Source organism: Athene cunicularia, assembly GCF_003259725.1.
Source record: "Athene cunicularia isolate RWA chromosome 4 unlocalized genomic scaffold, athCun1 chr4_part1, whole genome shotgun sequence".
NCBI classification, from domain to species: domain Eukaryota; kingdom Metazoa; phylum Chordata; class Aves; order Strigiformes; family Strigidae; genus Athene; species Athene cunicularia.
The window spans coordinates 41020908-41040402 of NW_020799098.1; the positions used below are offsets into that span (position 1 = coordinate 41020908).

General features: G+C 35.0%; 1 protein-coding gene across 1 annotated transcript in view; it reads left to right on the top strand.

The window, feature by feature from the left end:
• Positions 1-19495, top strand: part of SH3RF1 (SH3 domain containing ring finger 1) — an 83495-nt gene that overhangs the window by 43403 nt on the left and 20597 nt on the right. The window contains exons 2-5 of the mRNA XM_026847207.1: positions 6859-7134; positions 8499-8594; positions 14470-14772; positions 15719-15829. Coding sequence (XP_026703008.1) covers positions 6859-7134; positions 8499-8594; positions 14470-14772; positions 15719-15829 — 786 coding nt within the window. The remainder of the gene's footprint in view (positions 1-6858; positions 7135-8498; positions 8595-14469; positions 14773-15718; positions 15830-19495) is intronic.

Here is a 19495-nt window from a genome sequence, read left to right on the forward strand (position 1 = left end):
AAAAAAAAAAAAAAAAGAAAAAAAAAAAAGCAATCTTTAACCTGTCAGGTAGATACAGGTAAAATATTTTGGGACATGCAGTGTGCAGGATATAATTATTTTCTCCTCTCTTCTTTTTATTATTTTTTACTTGTTTGGTTATTTGGAGAGCTTACTTTTAGTGGAAAGTGTTCAAAAATTTTTTTACTTAACAAACATCAGAAAAGTAAGTAGCTGAGAACTTTGCATTTTGGATAGGCAAAGGAAGGAAAGGCATTTTGAAGACACTCATTTTTTCATTTGAAAAAAAGTTTTCAAAAACACAGGTATTGCACAGAAAGGGACTAGGCTCAGTGCCTTTGAAAAGCTTTGTAAATGTCCCTTTCTAACCTTCCATATTATTAGTCTGATTACTTAGGCCTTAAGGCAACATTTTTAAATTCCTTTCATTCTCCTATATTCCAGCTTTTCATTTCAAAACAACTTTGTGGGATAGAGTTGCTCATACTTCAATTAAACAACCTTATATTTATTTCTTGTCATCAGACAATTAAAAAAAATGCCAAAATGTTTTCTTCTAAAAGCTGTTAAGGCAGAGGAAACAAAAAGGACTTTCATAAACTGGCTACTTTAAGTAGGTCATTGATAGTTTCAAAAGAACACCTAAAAATTGTTTACATGAGGAGAGGAGTTACCTTTCAGTTACAGAATATAGAGCCTGCGTGGTGAAGTTCTTATGCAAGTTACCAAGAGCAAAGTTAACTGATAAAGTCCTCAAAAGCATCAGGCAAAGGGCTCTGAGTGCTTGGCATTTCAGCCTGTGTTAGATGGCTGAAAATTAATAAAGAGTATGCTGGTATGTCGCACATTATTACATCTAGAACTAGTGCTGGTGTTATCATGTATAAGCATGAGAGAAAATTCACTATATTCTCTAATAGTTAGCTAGTAGCAGGGGAGCTTTGTAGGTCTAGTAAATAAATTTTAACTTGATAGTTGAATCAATTAATTGTAAAAATAAAAGGTCCTTTGTTCATCTATCAAGAACCGAACATTTTTACTGATTGCAGTTATTCAACTTTTCCAAAAGTATAGCAAATATGTTGGTTTGATTGTGGTTTTCATCTCGCATCCTATTTTTTTCCTGAAGTAATCTTCCTTCAAAATGATTATTGTTACATAGGTCACGGTTAAGTTACACACAGATGCATTTCAAGTCTCATCTCTTTAATCAGGGTAACCTGGCTAGCTAGTTTCCTCTTGATGCAAAACTTCTCCTCCTTTTATTAAAATTAAAAACTGTACCAAGATGGGACTACACATATTTACATATGGCATTTCAAAACATTTTTTTACTGTTTTAAGTCAAATGTTTGGTTATTTCTGTGTGCTGGGATTTAGTGCAACTATATCATTAGAAGCTAGTAGAAATGAATATAGTTGCCAACATTAGCATTGCTCACATTCTTAATCTAGTGAACTGTCATATAAAACTTACCGTTTCACTGTATTCAGTAAAGCAGTAGTATTTCATATTGGATGATACCAAAGGTTTGTTTTTATGGATATTACAGCATACCAGCAAGTTAATACAGCCTCCTGAAAAAATATTTTTATCATTCAGATAGCAGGAACCTCAGAAGCACTTTAACTATAAATAATCTCATTTGTAGTGATGACTTCTGCAGTCTTTTAAGATAGTTCTGATGGTAGAAGTGTGTAAAATTGATTCCACTAACAATTTAGTGTCAGATACATAATAATAACATTTGAGTTAGCCGTGCTTTGAGCAAATCTGACCTCATTTGTATTGTTCCTTAGATAAGAGAAATAAATGCAGGGAGCCAGGTTTTAATGTTCTTTTTGGATTACAAAGACATAATTTTCTTGAATTTGAAAAAGCCGGGGGACTTAGTTTCAAATGTTATTGCTTCTAGGTTGGTGTGCTCTGCAAAACACAGTATTTGGTTTGTTTGGGTGAAAGCAGTATACCTACAGCTTAAAATAGGGAGCATGTTTCCTTCCTTTAGAAGGAAATCCTACTGAAGGAAACACGTCTTTTAATATAAGCAATATGAGAAGGTCTTAATGAAATATTCTTATAAGATCTGTGTGTCAAAATACATGAAAATTTAAAAGCAGGTACAGAAAGAACAAAGGAGACTGAAACAAAGGAAACAGAGCAGCACAGATCATATGGTTTTAAATTAAGACTTGAAAACAGGTATTGGAGCCAGCGAGATGAGTGAGACATGAAAAAACTAGGTGCAAAATGGGATGTTCTTGCATGTAGGACTGGACAGCTTGGTAAAAGCCAAAGAAGGCAAGAAAGCAAAAATACATGTTAAAACAAAGTAATAATGCATTTGAAAGATTTGATTCAGAAAGGCAATATGAAAGAGAATGGACTGGAAGATTAAAAGAAGCAATATTGTCATTCAAAAGGATTGAATGACTAGGAGTCGCAAGAGAAAATCTTGGGTATACCTGTACCTGCTGGAGAGTGTACATATAAAGAACTCACTCAACCCAAATCTGCTTTGCAAACAAATTGACTGCAGCATATTAACAAGCTCCTTTCATTATGTAAAGGCAACTTCTATTGGCAACCAAGTATGTCTTACAATACTGGTTCTTTGGGGGAAAAAAAAACCCAGACTGATAAAAGCACCTCTAAAGCATTAGACTTACTGTACTTAAAGTGCTGTGTATTTGGAGATTTATAGTTTCTCATCTTGTCCTGGTTATTTATGTGACTGTTGGTTTCATTTAGGAACTGCATGGAAAGAAAATAAAAAGATAACTCAAGAAAAATAATTCTTCTTTCATCAGAAAACTGCAAACAACTGATGATTATTAAAGATCCTCTTATAACATGAATCAAAATGATAGTAACTTCCAGTTTTTAGATTTTTCTATAAAGGAAGGCAGAAGTTATTTAGGAAAGCATAACAACTGATACTGAGGTGTTTGAGCAAGCCAGCTTTTTTGGAAGCTGATAACCCTTTGGTTGTGCACATAGACAGTTTCAGAAATCTCTTCTGTCTGTCCTACTACTAACATAAATGGTACTTCTGTAAAATTACGACTTCCTGGCCTCTTGAAGACACTCAGTGTCTGAGAACCTCAAACGGGTAAATTCAGCTGGTTCACGGAGAAGCCCAGGCCATGTCCCAGTCTCGTGGCCAGAGAACAGGGAATGCCGTGCTTTCTTGGAAAGGTGACGACCAGCAGTGCAGCGGTTGGGGAGGCTTGGAAGGAAACAGAGATGCAGATGACCCAGTATCTTACATTCATTTCCTTTGGAGGGGATTTACTATGTTTGCTACTTTAGCTTATGCTGATTCTCATAGTGCAGTAAGTGATACAACGAACACTGTTTTATGCCAGTGTAAGCATATTTACATTTGGGCTTCTGCCACAGAAACTCCTTTTTAAAAGGAAATAAGATCTCATGTTTCTGTGCAGGCATAAGTTTCTCTTGGCTTAAGCTCATGAAAATACATACAGTTGCATATTGTCCACTAAAAAAATAAAGACTAAAGTTCGAAATAAGGTGACTGAAGACAAAGTATTGATCCAAAGAGGACAATTTCAAGTGAATTCTGTAGGTTTTTAAGACAAAATATCTGGGTTGGGAGAAGAAATCGGGAACCAAAGACTCATATATATGAATGCATATGCATTTTTTCATATTGTTGTTAAAGTATTTGTTTTGATGTCATCGTATCTCATTAATTTTATTTTCCTTAAAGGAATCTGACGTGAAATGTATGCGTATCCATCCCTTAGCTAAAAATTAAAGAGTTTGTACATTAGCAGTAGCATTAGAAGGTCAAGTATTTTTGTGTATGCGTTTTGCATAAGGACTGAGGAAATAATACTAAGAAACATATTTTGTGTGGAGTCTTTCTGAGTTTTATATTTTTAATTTCCTAAAATGGCTTTTGTCTGCTGCTTTTTTTATTTTTGGTGGTTGTTGCTTTCTCAAAGAGCTGGCAGGGTCAATGGCAGCTGGAAACCTAAGGGTAGGTTGCAAAGTTTTTCTTCCAAAGCCTTCCTTTCATGTTTAGCCAAGTGAGAGACATGGAGTGAAATGTAAACTCCGGCTTGGCGTATCTTCGTGGCCGCCTCTCCTGGTGAACAGGCGGAGGGGCAGAAGGGGGGGCCGAAGCTGTCCAAGGCTGCTCTGGGCTGCCACAGGCCCAGAAGGCACCAGCTGTGAGCCATGGCTCCCAGGTTGCTCAGAGGAGGAGGAATGTGAAGATGGTGCTCGAGGGCCCTCAATACTGTACCCCTGAGAACAGTGCTCCCCATTGCACCCGCTCCTCCTCACTTCATCCTCCCCCTGGGACAGAAGGAATTCATGTTACTTCTCTTCCGAGTCATTTAACTGTTTCTCTTTAATCCCTGGCAGTCTGACTAAGAACTAAGTGCATGTTTTGTTGAACTTAGTTCTGTTTGAAATTATGGAGTGGAACCATTTTTATTTAACGTGGGAAACAAGCTTTGCAGAAACTCGATGTATACACTGGGAAAAGAACTTCCTATAAAATATAAACAGATGTTTGTACGGTTGAGTGAAGGTTTGTTCATAGGAGACTTTGTGATAAACTGCATAAATGCAATATCGAGTTCTAACAAATGATGACCAGATCATGAGTTACATCACTTCGACATGACCTGCTGCTCTGGCACTCCGGGTTTGTTTTAGTTTTGTTTGTTTTTAAAAATATTTTTTTCTCAACTGTATTTTATACGCACAGCTAATCTTAAAGATCTTCCTTAGTACAGGGATGTAGAAAATTTTCTCACAGGACAGTGGGGCAATTCCTGGGAGAATGCAGCACAAGAGAGATACGTATGTCTTGTAGTAGTCCTAATTGCTTGGGGCCCTTTTCCTACCAAGTAATTCTTTGGCCTGTTATCACTGAAGGGCTGTAATTTTCTGGTTGATTTGTTTGTTATTGGAATGGAAATGGGTAAGCAAGCAGTGTCTGCTGTCTTGTGTAGAGGTGTGTTTAGTTTTGCTTCCAACCTGCCCTCTTCCCACCACTTCTCTCTCTGCGCTTGTGCTTACTACATCTGCACTGAACTCTGCAGAGAGCACATAGGACTAAAAAATACATAGATATTTTTAAATTCTTCTCTTGTGGCTATGAATTTCCCCCTCAGTCGGTTGGGCCCCACAAATTCTTTAGTTGATGTCTTAGCCTTTTTTCCTGTGCAGGTTTGTACAGAGTATGCTAGTGGTGTTTATATTCTGCGCTGATGCGCATTAAGTGTGATCATGAAGAAAAAGACTGTTTGCTTCAGTCTGAAGATCACCATCTTCTGTGAACAACTACATGGATCCTGCTAATGTGATAGTTTTAGTACCCATCCCAGATGCAATAGAATGAACTATGATTTTCCTGTATTCATATGGAAATCACACTCATCTGTACATACGTATGGTTTTCCTTTTACTGTTTGGTAAAGAAAGAAAATTATTAAATAAGATAATCTTTAAGATATTATTTATCCAGTCATTAAATATTAATCTGTTTAATTTTTGTGTACAGTTTAATAAAGATGTCCAAATTGTATTATATTGAAAATTGTAGTGTTAAACGTGAAATAAATTATCAAGCACTCCGTCTTCTGATGAATGAGACAGACTCAAAGTGGTAATCTCTTCTGAGAATTTCCTTCCTTTGTGTATGTACCTCTTGAGATATTGCAAATGCAACTCCACTTTACAATCTGAGCTGGTAGAAGACTTGAGGCCTACTATGGGGTAGATGTGGTGAATAATATCACCAACATTGAATTTCATTGAAATGGGCCTTTTCCATAAGGGCATTAAAGATGTGAAATATTATGTTCTAGTTGACTAAATGCTGTATTTGCTACGGAAAGACTGTCTTAGTAATGAAGGTTACTGCTGTTTGCATTATTAAGGGAGTGAGCTCCCCTCTAGGTTTTCAAATTGGAGAAAAAAGAAAGTTTTGAAGACAGTAGCCCTAGTACTAGTGTTGCAGAGTTTTATGGCTCACTCTTGCAAAATGTGGAGACATAGACAGAGCAATTAAAAAACCCCTGAACCCTGCAGTGTATGTAAAGGAGGATGATACAGTATTATATTGTAATCCGTCTGATATGCATTCAGAAGCAGCACCAATGACCTATAGTTTTCAGATATTATGGAGGAATCACGTGAAGAAAACTCAAGGATACACACCTTGAACTTTTTTTTCCAGTAATTCTTTTTAGCTGTGTTTTTAAATAACTAATTAAATTTAAAGGCTTATTCCAGGATGAAATATCTCACCTTTAATAAAGCGAGATCTATTTTTCAAGCTGGAAAACACCTGCCTTATGTCTTCTTCATGCTTAGCATTCTGTGCGCATGAAATAGATAAAGTGAGGAAAATAATAAGAAAGTCAGGCAGAAAACATGCCTTAAAGGTCTTATAGCAGATTTGTTATTCTAGTGCTGTATTTTCTTGCAGCGTTTTTCTATCATCTTTAAAGTGGTCAGGATACTTTACAGTTTGTTTGTTTTGTGTTTGTTTGTTTTTTTAAAAAACATTTAAGCTTAGTAAAGTACTATATGAGCTTTAAATTATTATGGGGTTTTGCCTCTTTTGTGCCTAGCAATATTGTAGCATTACTGAAAATCATAATAAAATTCAGGGAGATGTGAAGACTGTGTAGAACTGAAGCTCTTCCTACATATTTGAGTAAAATCAGTAGAATCGTTGCAATAATGTAATTTTGTTGTGCATAACTTTACTTTGCATTTTTATACAGTTTCATTCATAGTGTCCCAAAGAATGTAATATAAATTCTATTTATTAATACTCATCTAATGCTAGTTATTTTTTTCTTCTTTAGGGTGTACCTCAGTTACCGTGTGCCAAAGCATTGTATAACTACGAGGGAAAAGAACCTGGAGATCTTAAATTCAGTAAAGGAGACATCATCATTTTGCGTCGACAGGTGGATGAAAATTGGTATCATGGAGAAGTCAATGGAATCCATGGCTTTTTTCCTACCAATTTTGTTCAGATTATTAAACCTTTACCTCAACCTCCGCCTCAGTGCAAAGCACTTTATGACTTTGAAGTAAAAGACAAGGAAGCAGATAAAGACTGTTTACCATTTGCAAAGGTAAAAACAGAATAAAATTATTATTTTTTTAATAATTTTATTCACTTGGATAAGAAATAATAAGGCTCTTCTGTAGTCTTGTCTACATTTTTTTAAACGGAGCTGCACAAATATGAAAAGGGCAAGTAATTCTGTAGGTATTTCTCCTGTGTTGATTAGTTTTGCCTGCCTTCTCTTCGTAAATTACACATAATTTCTCTGAGGTTTTATTTTTGAGAATGCAGTTTTTCATAATTACAGTAGTAATGCTCTTAATTATGAGAAATAACCTATGTTATGAATTAGAAGTGTTCCATCTTCTAAAGAAACACCCGTTTTAAATTGAAGTTGGTACTGTTTTCAGCTTAGCATTTAGTAAGCAACGTTTTTAGGATCTAGATACCAGAAAAGTACTATTAAAATTTGTCATTCTATATTATTACTAATAGTGATTAGTAAGAAATATGAATTTTGTTCTTGTTATTGCTGTTATAATTAAGTTTCAGTCTTGCAAGGCACATAATGATACAGAGTTTTAACAGGAATCAGAGCTGTTCCTTTGTTTTCAGTTTCTGATTCTTTATCAAATTGCACAAAAATGTTGCAAAATCAAATATGAGCAAATCACTTTTCTACACTTGCCTATTAAAAATGAAAAGGATGGTTAAAATTCTAAAAAGGAAAGATATTAACATGTGCATAGACAGTGGTTATTACAACACAGAACAGCAATACTGTTGAGGATGATTGGCATTAGCTTGCATATTTTGATTAACTTGTTGGCAAACTGTTTTTTGTTTAAATCTCCAGTCTTGTTTGAGTAAGCATACTTGTTTCCAAATATTTTAACTTGTAGATGAAACAATTACATATCTCAGTATAAGCGAGAGCAATGTTTAATGTGCACATAAATCCTTTTTTTAATGTAACATTCTCAAAACCCTATCTAATCCAAATGCTCCATGTAGGTGTGAAAGACATTGTATCACCGGTGTTCTTAAGTACTTAAATAGAAAACAAACATCTAGGGAAGATTAGGTAATGAGTCAGTTGAGAAGAAAAAAGATTGCAATTCTGTTGATTAATACCAAGGATTTAATGGGGTGCTGATGAATACCATGGACTGAATGTGGCAGGAAGTCTGGCACTAAGGACAGAGTCTGATGGCTGAGTTTAGCTGTGGACAGTTAGCTGAACTCTGACAAAATAGGAAAAGGAACAGCTGGAACCAACTTCGACCCCAAAAGTGACATGTTTGTTACAGAATGCTTTCTCTGTAGTGCTTGTCTATGTACGTCTTCTCTGATTACCTGTGCGTTATGGAGGGAAATTAAATTAGAAGTTTAATTAGAGCTGGGAGACATAATCGCTGCATGTTCACACAGGATGATGTTCTGACTGTAATTCGCCGCGTGGATGAAAATTGGGCAGAAGGAATGCTGGCTGACAAGATAGGAATATTTCCAATTTCATATGTTGAGGTGAGTAAAGCTGGGCCCTTGGTAAGGTTGCACCCACTGTGTATTTAATTTTACAAAAGGGAAAATAATCAGCACTGGTGATGATTCAAAAATAACCCAAAATACAAATGCTATTAGATGTAAAATAATCAAAGATGTATGTGCTTATTTTTGGAAAGTTAATGACCTCAGCAGTTGAACCAGTGATTTTTACTTAGCAATTTGATAACCTCTTTTCATTGAATGGAATTGGAACGAGAGTACTTGGAGGCAGTCACTGTGTTTTCTTGTTAACAGTGGAGTCATGCAGTCCATCACAAACCACGCTTAACCAAAAAAATGAAATCAATCATCAAGTCAGAAATAGTGAGCTTTGCACTGTTCCTAATGCCTGCCTCTCAAAACCAAATTAGCATAACAAAAAAGTCCAAGAATATAGGCTGTTGTTAAGCAGGTAAAGCTTTACATCCAGCATACTCTTATATAAAATCTTATGTATCTTCCTGCATTTCTCATATGTGATACGACAATTTACAGTGAGAGGTGGCAGTTGAGAAAGTTTCCCCAACCTTTTAAGGTTTAAGAGTTGAAAGCTAAATCTTCTATATAGAAAGACAGGTGATTAAGAACAGTGTATACAGCTGCAACAATGATTGTTAAAATTTGCATTACAGAAAGATATAGAGGTTTGGAATAGTATTTGTCTTTCTCATAGGTATGCTGTGGCTACTTGGTAGGATGCAGTTCTTGCACTGACAAGATTTTATTTAAATAAATGAGTCAGAATTATGAAAAAACAAAAAAGTATTTTCATATTACATATGGGATGAGAATTATGTACCTCAGGTCACAGAAGAGATGTATAACCATACTAGGAATCAAGCTTTTTTTTTTTTTTAAAAAAAAAAAAAAGACGGTGTTCAACCAACATAGAATTTGTTCTTTTTAAAAGGGAAAATATGTATATTAATTTTTATAGGTTGATGTAATGTATATCTGGGGATAGAAAAATTCATGACTGAAAAAACAACCACAAAACCAGAAGGGTTTCAGCCTTAGTGCAGTTCTGGCTTCAATTTAAGAAGCCAGTTTAAGAAATTCTTGCCCCTGGCTATTCATTCCTAGTTCCTTGAAATTAACTGGCCCTTCAGTTTATCTGGTAAAGCTTTTTGTGGTGCTTTTTAATACTAAATAACTTAACTTAGCCAAGTTAGAAATAGATGTTTCCTAGGGCTGCCACTTGAGCTAACTATTTAGCTAACTGACTCAATTTCCATCAGAGAGATACTCTTGCAAAAAATTCTGTAGAAATTGTACTCAGTCACAAAATGTATTTTGCCAGTGATGTTTTCAGACAAATTCCATCAACTAAGAAAATGTATGTTCAGGTAACCCTTTTAGGACAGGCACAAGCCCTTTTATATACGCTTGCAAATCCTCACTAAAATGATATGGGAGATCTAGGAGCATAGCACTGTGAAATAATTACTTATATCTGCAAATGAGAAATAAATAATGCAAACATTGCAAAAATGAAATTCTAATTTCTAAGTAGTGCCGAATGTTATTAGAATTTTTCTACATAGAGTATGCTTCTTAGCGTAAACATTTCTTAGAAAGACCTCAAATTTGACATTTTGATGTGGTTTAACATTAGTTAACACACTTCAAATCTAAACAGTATTTACACTCTCACAAGTTATTCAGCACTCATACAGAACAACTAGAAAACTACAAACACCCAGAATAGAAAAAGCTAAATCAGAGAAAAGGAATCACTTTTCAATCAAAAATGTCAGTAGAAGATAATGACTGTTTTCATTTTGCCAAGTTAACATGAATGACTGGGAAACACCTTTTGTAGTATTAATTCAGCTCATCTAGCTTTATTTATAAGCAATCTTATAGAAATGTAGGGAAAAAAAACCCAAATGATCCAAAATGTCCACTGTAGTAGAATTTTAAGTTCATTGTCATTTTCTATAACTGCATCTATCAATTAGCACATTTAATCAATGAGAACATAAAACTTTATGTACCTAGTGTGTCAGGTTGGGGTGGGTTTTTGTGAGCATCCCTTCCTGTACCAAACAGGAGAGTTTCAAACATGTATTTTTTTTGTCTATACATTCTAGATTGGATTTTAGACTGGATTTTCGGCATGGTCTTTTAAACATTGTACTTGGCTAGACTTTGTCTCTCACTGTTAGATGATGTGATATGATTTAGCATGCTTAGGAGAAAAAAAAATCAGACTTCTGTAACAATACTAACTCAGAAGAATGAGGTAAAACCTTTTATGGAAACTTTCCTCTATTTTTTGACAGTTTTGCCTGCCCAAAACTTAAAGTAGAAAATTTATGCAAAAAGTGAACAATGTATTCCACATTGAGTAGAATAGTTAATTTCGAGTAGAATTATAGTCTAATCCCCTCCATATTTGAATGAGATAATCTCAGTGTTATCATTCCAATGAGTACTTCTGAGTTTCATAGTTTTGATTAATTTCCCTAACAAGAACTGCAATACAGAGCTATTTAATTAGTTTAAAAAATTAATATAAATGCAGCTTTGCTTATGTTTGTGATCTGTTCAAGATTCTTCTGCTGATTTGGACAATATATGTTTGTTCTAAAACTTTAATTGTGAAGCTGAATTTATGTTTCTAATCTATTTACTATCCTCCAGGACAATGATTAGCAAAACCAGTATCAGATAAGGACAATGTTTGCCTTAGTTCTGCTTACACTTTACTTCTTTGTTACTAAATATGTGAAAGTGAAATGTTGTCTAGAAATCAGAATTTGACTAATAATAGTGTTGGTAATGTGGAAAAATAGCTTCCTGACATATGATGACATAATAAAATTGCATAAGTAAAAACTTTGAATGAATGCATAAGATTGTTGGAGGGAGAAGGTGATGTTTTAATTTAATTTCAAAAAGTGATGATACTTGAATTTTAACTCTACATAGGACTGAAGAACACCCAAATTACTTTGTTAAATAAGTATAGTAAAGCACAACTGTAAGAGACCTTGAAAAAGATCTTGCATGGGAATGTACTTGATAATTTCTCCAGACAACTGCAAGCAGGAGGAAGCCTATCTGCTCGCCTCGACCCCTACTGCAGCGCTGAGATGCAGCTCAGCCAGACTCCTCTGTCTTGCCCCCGTTTGGAAAGTTGTTCTGTTTCCTGGGTTTGGGCAGGAAAGGGAATTGGATTTCAGGCTACCTGTTACAGCAAAAATTTTGTTGAATGGAGAAAACAAAATGTTAATGTAAAAGTTGAAGAAGCTTCAGTTCAAGTACATTTATTCAGGAAAACAACTGATGTGGAACATGTGAGAATAGATACAGGGATGATTATTGCAGCAAGGAATGCTGTATTGCAACACTTTGTAGCATGAGTGGGATGCATTCCCGTGGTGACTTTCAAGGGTTGCTAGCTGTTTCATTGGAGAATACATGCAAATTCTTCCCTTCTTTTCTCAAGGAAATAAACTGCACCTCTGCACAGTGTTCTGCAACTGTTGCTGTCCTCAGGTCACTTCTAAGGCCTGTTCACTTCCATGTTCAGGTTCATGCTACTGTCCTGTGCTTTCTTCACTACATAAAGCTCAGTATGTTGCTTATATTTGAAGTAGTCTTGAATCAATCCCATGGGCAAGCCTTAACTTTTCTGTAATAAGTTGCTCACTGTATAGAATAATCAGATTCTGCAGGCATTAATAGCTTCAGAAGGTAAACAAATATAATTAGGTGTAACAGGTACTTTGGGATGCTTTTAGCAGAGTGGCTTTTGATTTTGTTTTTTGTTCCTGGCTGATCCCTTAAATTTTTCGATGAGGTAGTTCTTGTTTTAGAAATGAGTACTGCTTTTCTTTCTCTAAGCTGTGTAATTTGTGAACAGGTTCTTTGCTAAATAGGGAAGTAGATTAGATAAGAATGGAAATGGTTGCAGCCATTTCACAAGACAATATGGAAGACACAGGTTGTCAGGAAGGACACGAAAAATTTCAATCTGAGTTGGAAAAAATAAAATGTACAAAATACGTAAAATAATTAGTCTTTGAAAAGCCTGCATGTTGTTCTATGATGAAGACGACCCTGATAGGATGAGTAGCAGAGTAGGCTTTTTTGGGTCATATTTTCTACTTGTTTCATATCCTTCAGCATCATATCTGTATTCTGTGAAATAACATTGTCTTCACTGGTCTGTTAAAAGTATGTTTGCTCTAAATTTAAAAATTAATAAATAAAAAACCTCCTAAATAATGGGCTTGCAAGTTAGTTGGAGAAAGCTGTATGGTTATGTCTTCTGTACTACACAAATGGAGCATATGAACAAAATAATTTTGTACATGTTTAGTATTAGCAGGATTGAAAATCTAGCATCCACCTTTTTCTTAGGAAAATATACTACTGTGACATTGTCTTCTCCTATCCTTCCTGTTCTCTTCAGCTGCCTTTTTTTTTTTTTTTTTGTGTACCGGTTTATACATATCTACTTGTCCTGAGAGATAGGAAAGTGTTCAGGGTATAAGCTGTTACCGTTTGTAGGAGCTGCATTTAAGTAGGTGTTGACGCTGTCATGATTAGTGATATGTTATTTGTCTAGTGTAGTTTTGATGGGGTGAAATGCTGCTTTAAAACTTGTCATGAGCATAGTAGATATCTTAAGATTTGTGGAAAAATGGATAAAATAAATAGAAGAAATAATATGCTGAAGAGCAGAAATAGTACTTCCACAGTAACCACTGCCATATTTTCATCCTGATGTTCTTCAGAAAAGATTAATCCCTTCATAACTGGCTACACTTACCCAAGTAACAGGATTCATATTTAGTGGTACATACTAACATTAGTTAACCTCTTCAGGAAACTGGTGCTGGTGTCAGTTTAGCTCATGAATAAGTGAGAGTTCTGACAGTATTATTTCCAGTAGCTCTAAAATGTAAAAAGACTGTCTGGAAATAAAGGGTTTGAGAAAAATGTTGGTGTTTATGTTTGTTTTTTTTTTTTTCCTTTTCTTACTTAGTTGATATTTCATTGTAAGAAGGAAATGTCTGGGATTCTGTTTTTCTTCATTGGAAATGATTTGTTTGTATTTAATATAATATTGTTGTAAAAATTAGAAAATTTCATTGTGAACAAAACCTGGTTAGGTAAGCTTAAATTAAGAAAAATCCGTTTGGGGTTTCTTAGGCACAGAGATGCTGCCTCTGCAGCAAATTCAGGAGCTGAGAAGGTATTCCCACAGAATTGCCAGTATGTTTCTTTTCTCCTTATGCTTGTATAGCTACTTGCTGTCAGGCAGTATACTGATATAGGTGGATATTTAGTCGGTCCTACAATGTTCTTAAATCTGTGTTTATGAAGCCTGTTTTTTACTAGTGGTAGTGTTAAAGATATATGCATAAATACCAAGGGATACTAAGAGGAATGTGTTCGAGAGCCCACATGCAAAGGTGTGGGCTTATGTCATAGAAACAAAAGAAAAAAGGCTTAAAGTGAAATGAACACTCAAGAAGTTTTGTAATGCAGATTTTTATATTATTGGGTTAGACGAGACCGCTGTGTTTCAGTTTGTTTTATAGATGACACAGGCAGCAGATATTGGTGAACTAATCCATATCTGGACTAAAGCATAATGTCCTTTCTGACTGAAATTTTACCTCTGATGGGTAGTCCACACCAGCCCACCAGTAAATGTGTTGAGTCTGTAGCAAAAGACTTGTCACTCTGTAATGCCTGGTTTGTAGAGTAGTTAAGTATTGTCACAGTTTGAAGTTTCATGATTTAAATTCTATTATACTAGGAATAAAAGGAAAATAGATTAAGTCAGATGATTTTTATAAACTAAAAAATACTAATGTGTGACTGTCTTTTGTAGTTTAACACAGCAGCCAAACAGCTGATAGAATTGGATAAGCCCTCAGGTTCTGCTGTTGACTCTGGAGAAGGTACCTCTGGGGCAGCCCACAACAATTCAACCCAAAAGCACACCGATACTAAGAAAAACACCAAAAAACGGCACTCTTTTACCTCCCTCACTATGTCCAACAAGTCTTCACAGTCTTCTCAGAATCGCCACTCAATGGAAATTAGTCCTCCTGTCCTCATCAGCTCTAGCAACCCAACTGCAGCAGCCCGCATAAGTGAGCTGACAGGACTTTCCTGTAGTGCCCCTTCTCAGGTAATTTACATGAAATCAAATATAAATCATGTGTGTACTTTTTTTTTTAATAACTATAATGCTTCTGATCTTCTCAGATTACTTCAAATTATTTAATATATATGTAATAAATATTAATATGTGCTTTCATGAAATTTATCTTCCAACATGAGAGCATTTAAGAACATTTTGTAGCGCTTTTTATACAATGATAGCAAATATTTTTGGTCTTTTTAGCTAATTTGTTATATAGTTGTTAATTTCTTGTGCCACAAAGATTTTTATTAAACTGTGGAAACTAGCAATTGGAGTGATTTAATTTCTTCATTTTTTTCTAAATTGAATCTCATATTGGATATTAATAAAGTACATGCAAGTAAAGGGTAAATTCAACTGGAAAATTACATGAATTCCAGAAATGTACCATTTGAATTTGTGATAAGTAGAAATATTTATCTGGCTATATTTGTTAATCTCATGTTTCTTCAAAGCTTTTAGTTACAAGATACAGTAATTTGTGAACAATTGTCTGTTTCACAGAGAGATTACATTTTGGGAGAAAAGATAGTAATGGAGACAAAGAAGTCTTGATGTGATTTTACATGAGCCAGTAAATATCTTTTATTTGCGTATCTTTGGACTCTTTTTTGGCCAGTCTTTTATGGAAAAAACAGAAAACTGACATTGGTAAAAGTGTGTTTCACATTGCTAGTTCAGTTATCTCCAAAGTTTCTGACATGTCAGGGGGGAAAAAAAGTGAGAGGTGTGATCCAGTGCTCTTTGTATGAGTATCTAACAAAAAATTAGTTCTGGTGTTCTAGTTACGGTTAGTCTAGTGTCTAAAGTTACAAATAGTAGAGTTCTGGTGATTTTGACCATGAAGCTTAGAGCTGTGTCAAAACCAGCTCCTATTAAACTACTCAGAACTGACCCTGCTGTTTTTTTTTTTTTTTTTTTTTTTTGGCAGGTTCATATTGGTACTACGGGGCTAATTGTGACTCCACCCCCTAGCAGCCCAGTCACAACAGGGCCTTCGTTTACCTTCCCGTCAGAAGTTACCTACCAAGCTGCTCTTGGTGTAAGTACTGTTTAAGAAAACTCAAACTTCCCATTTATCTCTGGTCTGTACAGTCTTTTTTCTTTTTTTTTTCATAAGTTCTGATACACTGATTTGAAATGATAATTTTGTTATGATTGTCTGTGTGATAAACAATGGCTTAAATTGAACTATAGCAAAATTGCTACAGTAATGTTTGCATCCTGTCATGTATATCCATTGCTCCAGCTTACCTCTTGTTATTTCTCTGTAGTAAACAGCTACAGAGCTGTTTACTAAGAAACACGCTTCCTTCCAAAACAGTGTTTCTTTTCAGCTTGAGTAGGAAGGAGATTATGCTTGGCGAGAGGTTAGGGGACACAAGCACAATCTTACAAAAAAATATGCATTGAGACGACAGCTGCCAGATATTTCGGTCTTATTTAAATTATTATTTATCTAATACTAGAAACAATTAGCTGCTTATATACTAATCCATATAATCTTTTATACTTCTCTCATCCTCTCCTTCAGAAAGTACTTGTGATAACTGAAGCATACAAAATCAGTTTTGGTATCATTTGTGCTGTTAGGCAGAATACAAGTCTAGCTAACATATATGCACAGAGTAATTGATTTAATTTGTGGCTGTGATATTTTGAAGAGGTTGGAGTAGGCAGGATTCAAACCATAATTTCAAAAGTTCTAACGGAAGTTGCTCTCCCCCCCAGTAACAAATGCTTTTGTTTGTTACTAAGAATCAGTAGTTCTTTCTTTGATGCTAACGTGGAAAAATACTTTATTTTGGTGCTGGTGCGAAGTCATTAAACCACCTCGGGTGCTTTAGTTGCATATGCTTGTTCAAAAGCAATCTCACCACTGGTACCCACAGGAATTAAATTACAGTGCTAAATGCAACATGGAGTGAAACTCCTGCCACATGATTGTCCTGTATCCTGGAGTGCTACTTTCTCTTCGTGATAACCATGTTCCTGGTTATGTTTCCAATTAGGCATGTAATTCCCATTGAGGATCTGAATTATTCTCTGCCAGCCTTTTTAAAAGTCAGTAACCTTCTGTACATAATGTTCTGTTTCTCCTTGACTTGTCTTCAGCATGACTAAAATACAAGCTGACAGCTCAGGCTACAGTCAGGTCACTCCTGTGTTCTTTTACTGTAGATGATATTAGATGATAATGCAGTTTATAGTCAGACTGTGAAGTGTGTCTTTCATGTCCACTTTTCCTCTTGCTTCATAAACTCTTGTTTTAATTTTAGAAATGTGCAAAACAGTCCTTTTAAACTACAGAACAATTGTGATTGTATGATTTAATACATTAAAGTGGTTGGCTTGAGTCCTTTTGCTTTTTTATTTTTTGCTTTTGTAAGTATAAACTCCTGCATTTCTCTAAGCTTCTCCCTTTAGCTTTTTTCTTTATTTCTGAATACTAAGCAAATGACAAGGGAGTTGGCTTGTAACAGGGAGAGTTTCTCTTTAGCATGAAGATAGTTCAGTTGGATCTTCCACCTGTAAATTGTTTTGGTGTTTATAACACTATTTAAAGTTACTGATTGTTCTTTGAGTTGTATGTACAACATGTGGAACTCAGATTAAGGGAGAAAGAATTAAAAAGAAAGCAAAGAGGATGAGTGTGATTCCCCATCAGTGAAGAAGAGAAAGATACATTACTTTACAGTAATCCTGAATTATGTATCTTTGCTACATTTATCTGTCCCGAATCTAGAAACAAAAAAAAGTTTGTGTCTTCTCTTTTGTAAGAAAGATGGCTTTTTTGTTGTTAAGAGGAGATATTTTGAGCTGTCTTCTTGGGTAACAAGTTTCTCTAAAACAGCTGAGATTCATTCCTGGCCCAAAGGAGCCTGTGAGTCTTTTATCTGTGTGCATGTAGAAGATCACATCTTAGTTTGTTATCTTGGGAAATGGTATGATGGTTCAAAAAATGCCAATTGTTTTAATTTTATTTTTTCTTTAATAATCTTTTGTAGATGGTATTTGATACCAAATGTTGCATGAAGTAATTTACAAATTTGCAGCCAAACTTGGCACAAATAAGATGTACGAATGAGACTGGTTTTGTCGAGTGACTGTATACACTATCTGCTGCTTGTATCTCTTAAGCAAATTTTAAGTTGCGTTCAGAAAACCTGTGATAACTTATTTAAAATTTTTATTTTACAGCAGCAGTTCTTTAGACTAATTCTTTAGTCGGCAGCATTAATTCTTGTTTTGTGTTTTGAGGTTTGATTCTTTGAAATTGAAGAAGCTATGAACTGAGACAAACTTCTCACAGCTGAAACTTTTGTCTGTGGTAATATGACTTATACTGTTCTCTGGGATTTACCATAACTTTGCCCTTCATGGGGGTATTAATTGGTCTTCTCTTCTTAGTCACTGGCATTTTTGAACCTTGTAGGTGCTTAGTATATTAGAAGTTCTCTATAAACTAGCAGATGTCAAGTTCAATAGCTGTTGGGTGAAAATATGCACGTACAGTTATGTAAGGCTTATTTACTTGGGAGGAAATTCTTGGATGTAATTTATAAGGTAGTTACCTAATGGAGGAGACCTAGTTGCCATAGATTTTGCTGAAAAAACTCTTAAAGGAAGTATGTGATCTGAACTATGATATGGAAAAAACAGAGACAAAATATACCACAGCAAAATTAAGAGTTAAATTCAAAAGCAGCAGCAGCAAACCAGTATGTAGCAACAACAGATAACTTAACTTACTTTCACTCTGTCTTTACACTCTCTTGAGAAGCTAACAGTATTTTGGACTGCAGTTGACCATATTGCTACTCCTGCAGATTGAATTTGTTGTCTTTGAAATGGTGTCTTGGTATGTGCACTTAACTAGCAGAAATAGGTGGTCTGTATTTGGATGGCTTACATTCACTTATGTGGTGAAGATTTCAAAACCTAAAAAAATCCCTGTTTTTTTCTGGTCCTGTTCTCTTGCCCACGCACAAAACAAATTGCCCATCTAATTGTTAAAGTATGTAAGGTAGTCTGAATTATTATTAATGAGACACGAGCTGTGAGGGTTATAGTATACTGATGACATTTAACTCTCTCTCATGTAGTTCCAGCTGATTCACTAGTGTAAGTCACTCAGGAGGAGGTTTAAATAAGAACTGTCTGTGTTTTAACCAAGGAAAATTCAAATCAACTTTTGTTGGGAAGAGGAAGAAGCTGAAAAAAACCATGAGGTTTTGTATGCGAGGCCTGTTCTTGATAAACATATATTTATAGTTTAGGAATTTTGTTAAACATGAGCCTTAATTTGTTATCCCTCAGGGGATTTTGCAAGTCATATTTTTTTTCCTAGACCTTGTGGGAGCAAAGGCAGTTAATTAATTTTTTTTTTTTTTTCCCCCACTGCTGTGCCTTTTGTTATTCTTTGGGTGAGCTAGTTACTGATCTTCAGTTGACTGTTATATGTATGCAACCTAACTATATGTAAATTTAGTAGATTTACATAAATTTACTATATGTAAATTATAGAGCATGAGTATAGGTACGATATGAAGTTTTTACAGAAATTAAGTATCAAATTACGTAATGTTTAATCTTCCAATTAAAAAAAAAAGTATCGCTTATTCGCTGTTACATATGCTTGAAAGTACCCTTGTTGTCTGAAAAGTAGTTGCAGAAACTTACCTTTTTTTCCCCTCAACTACCTAAA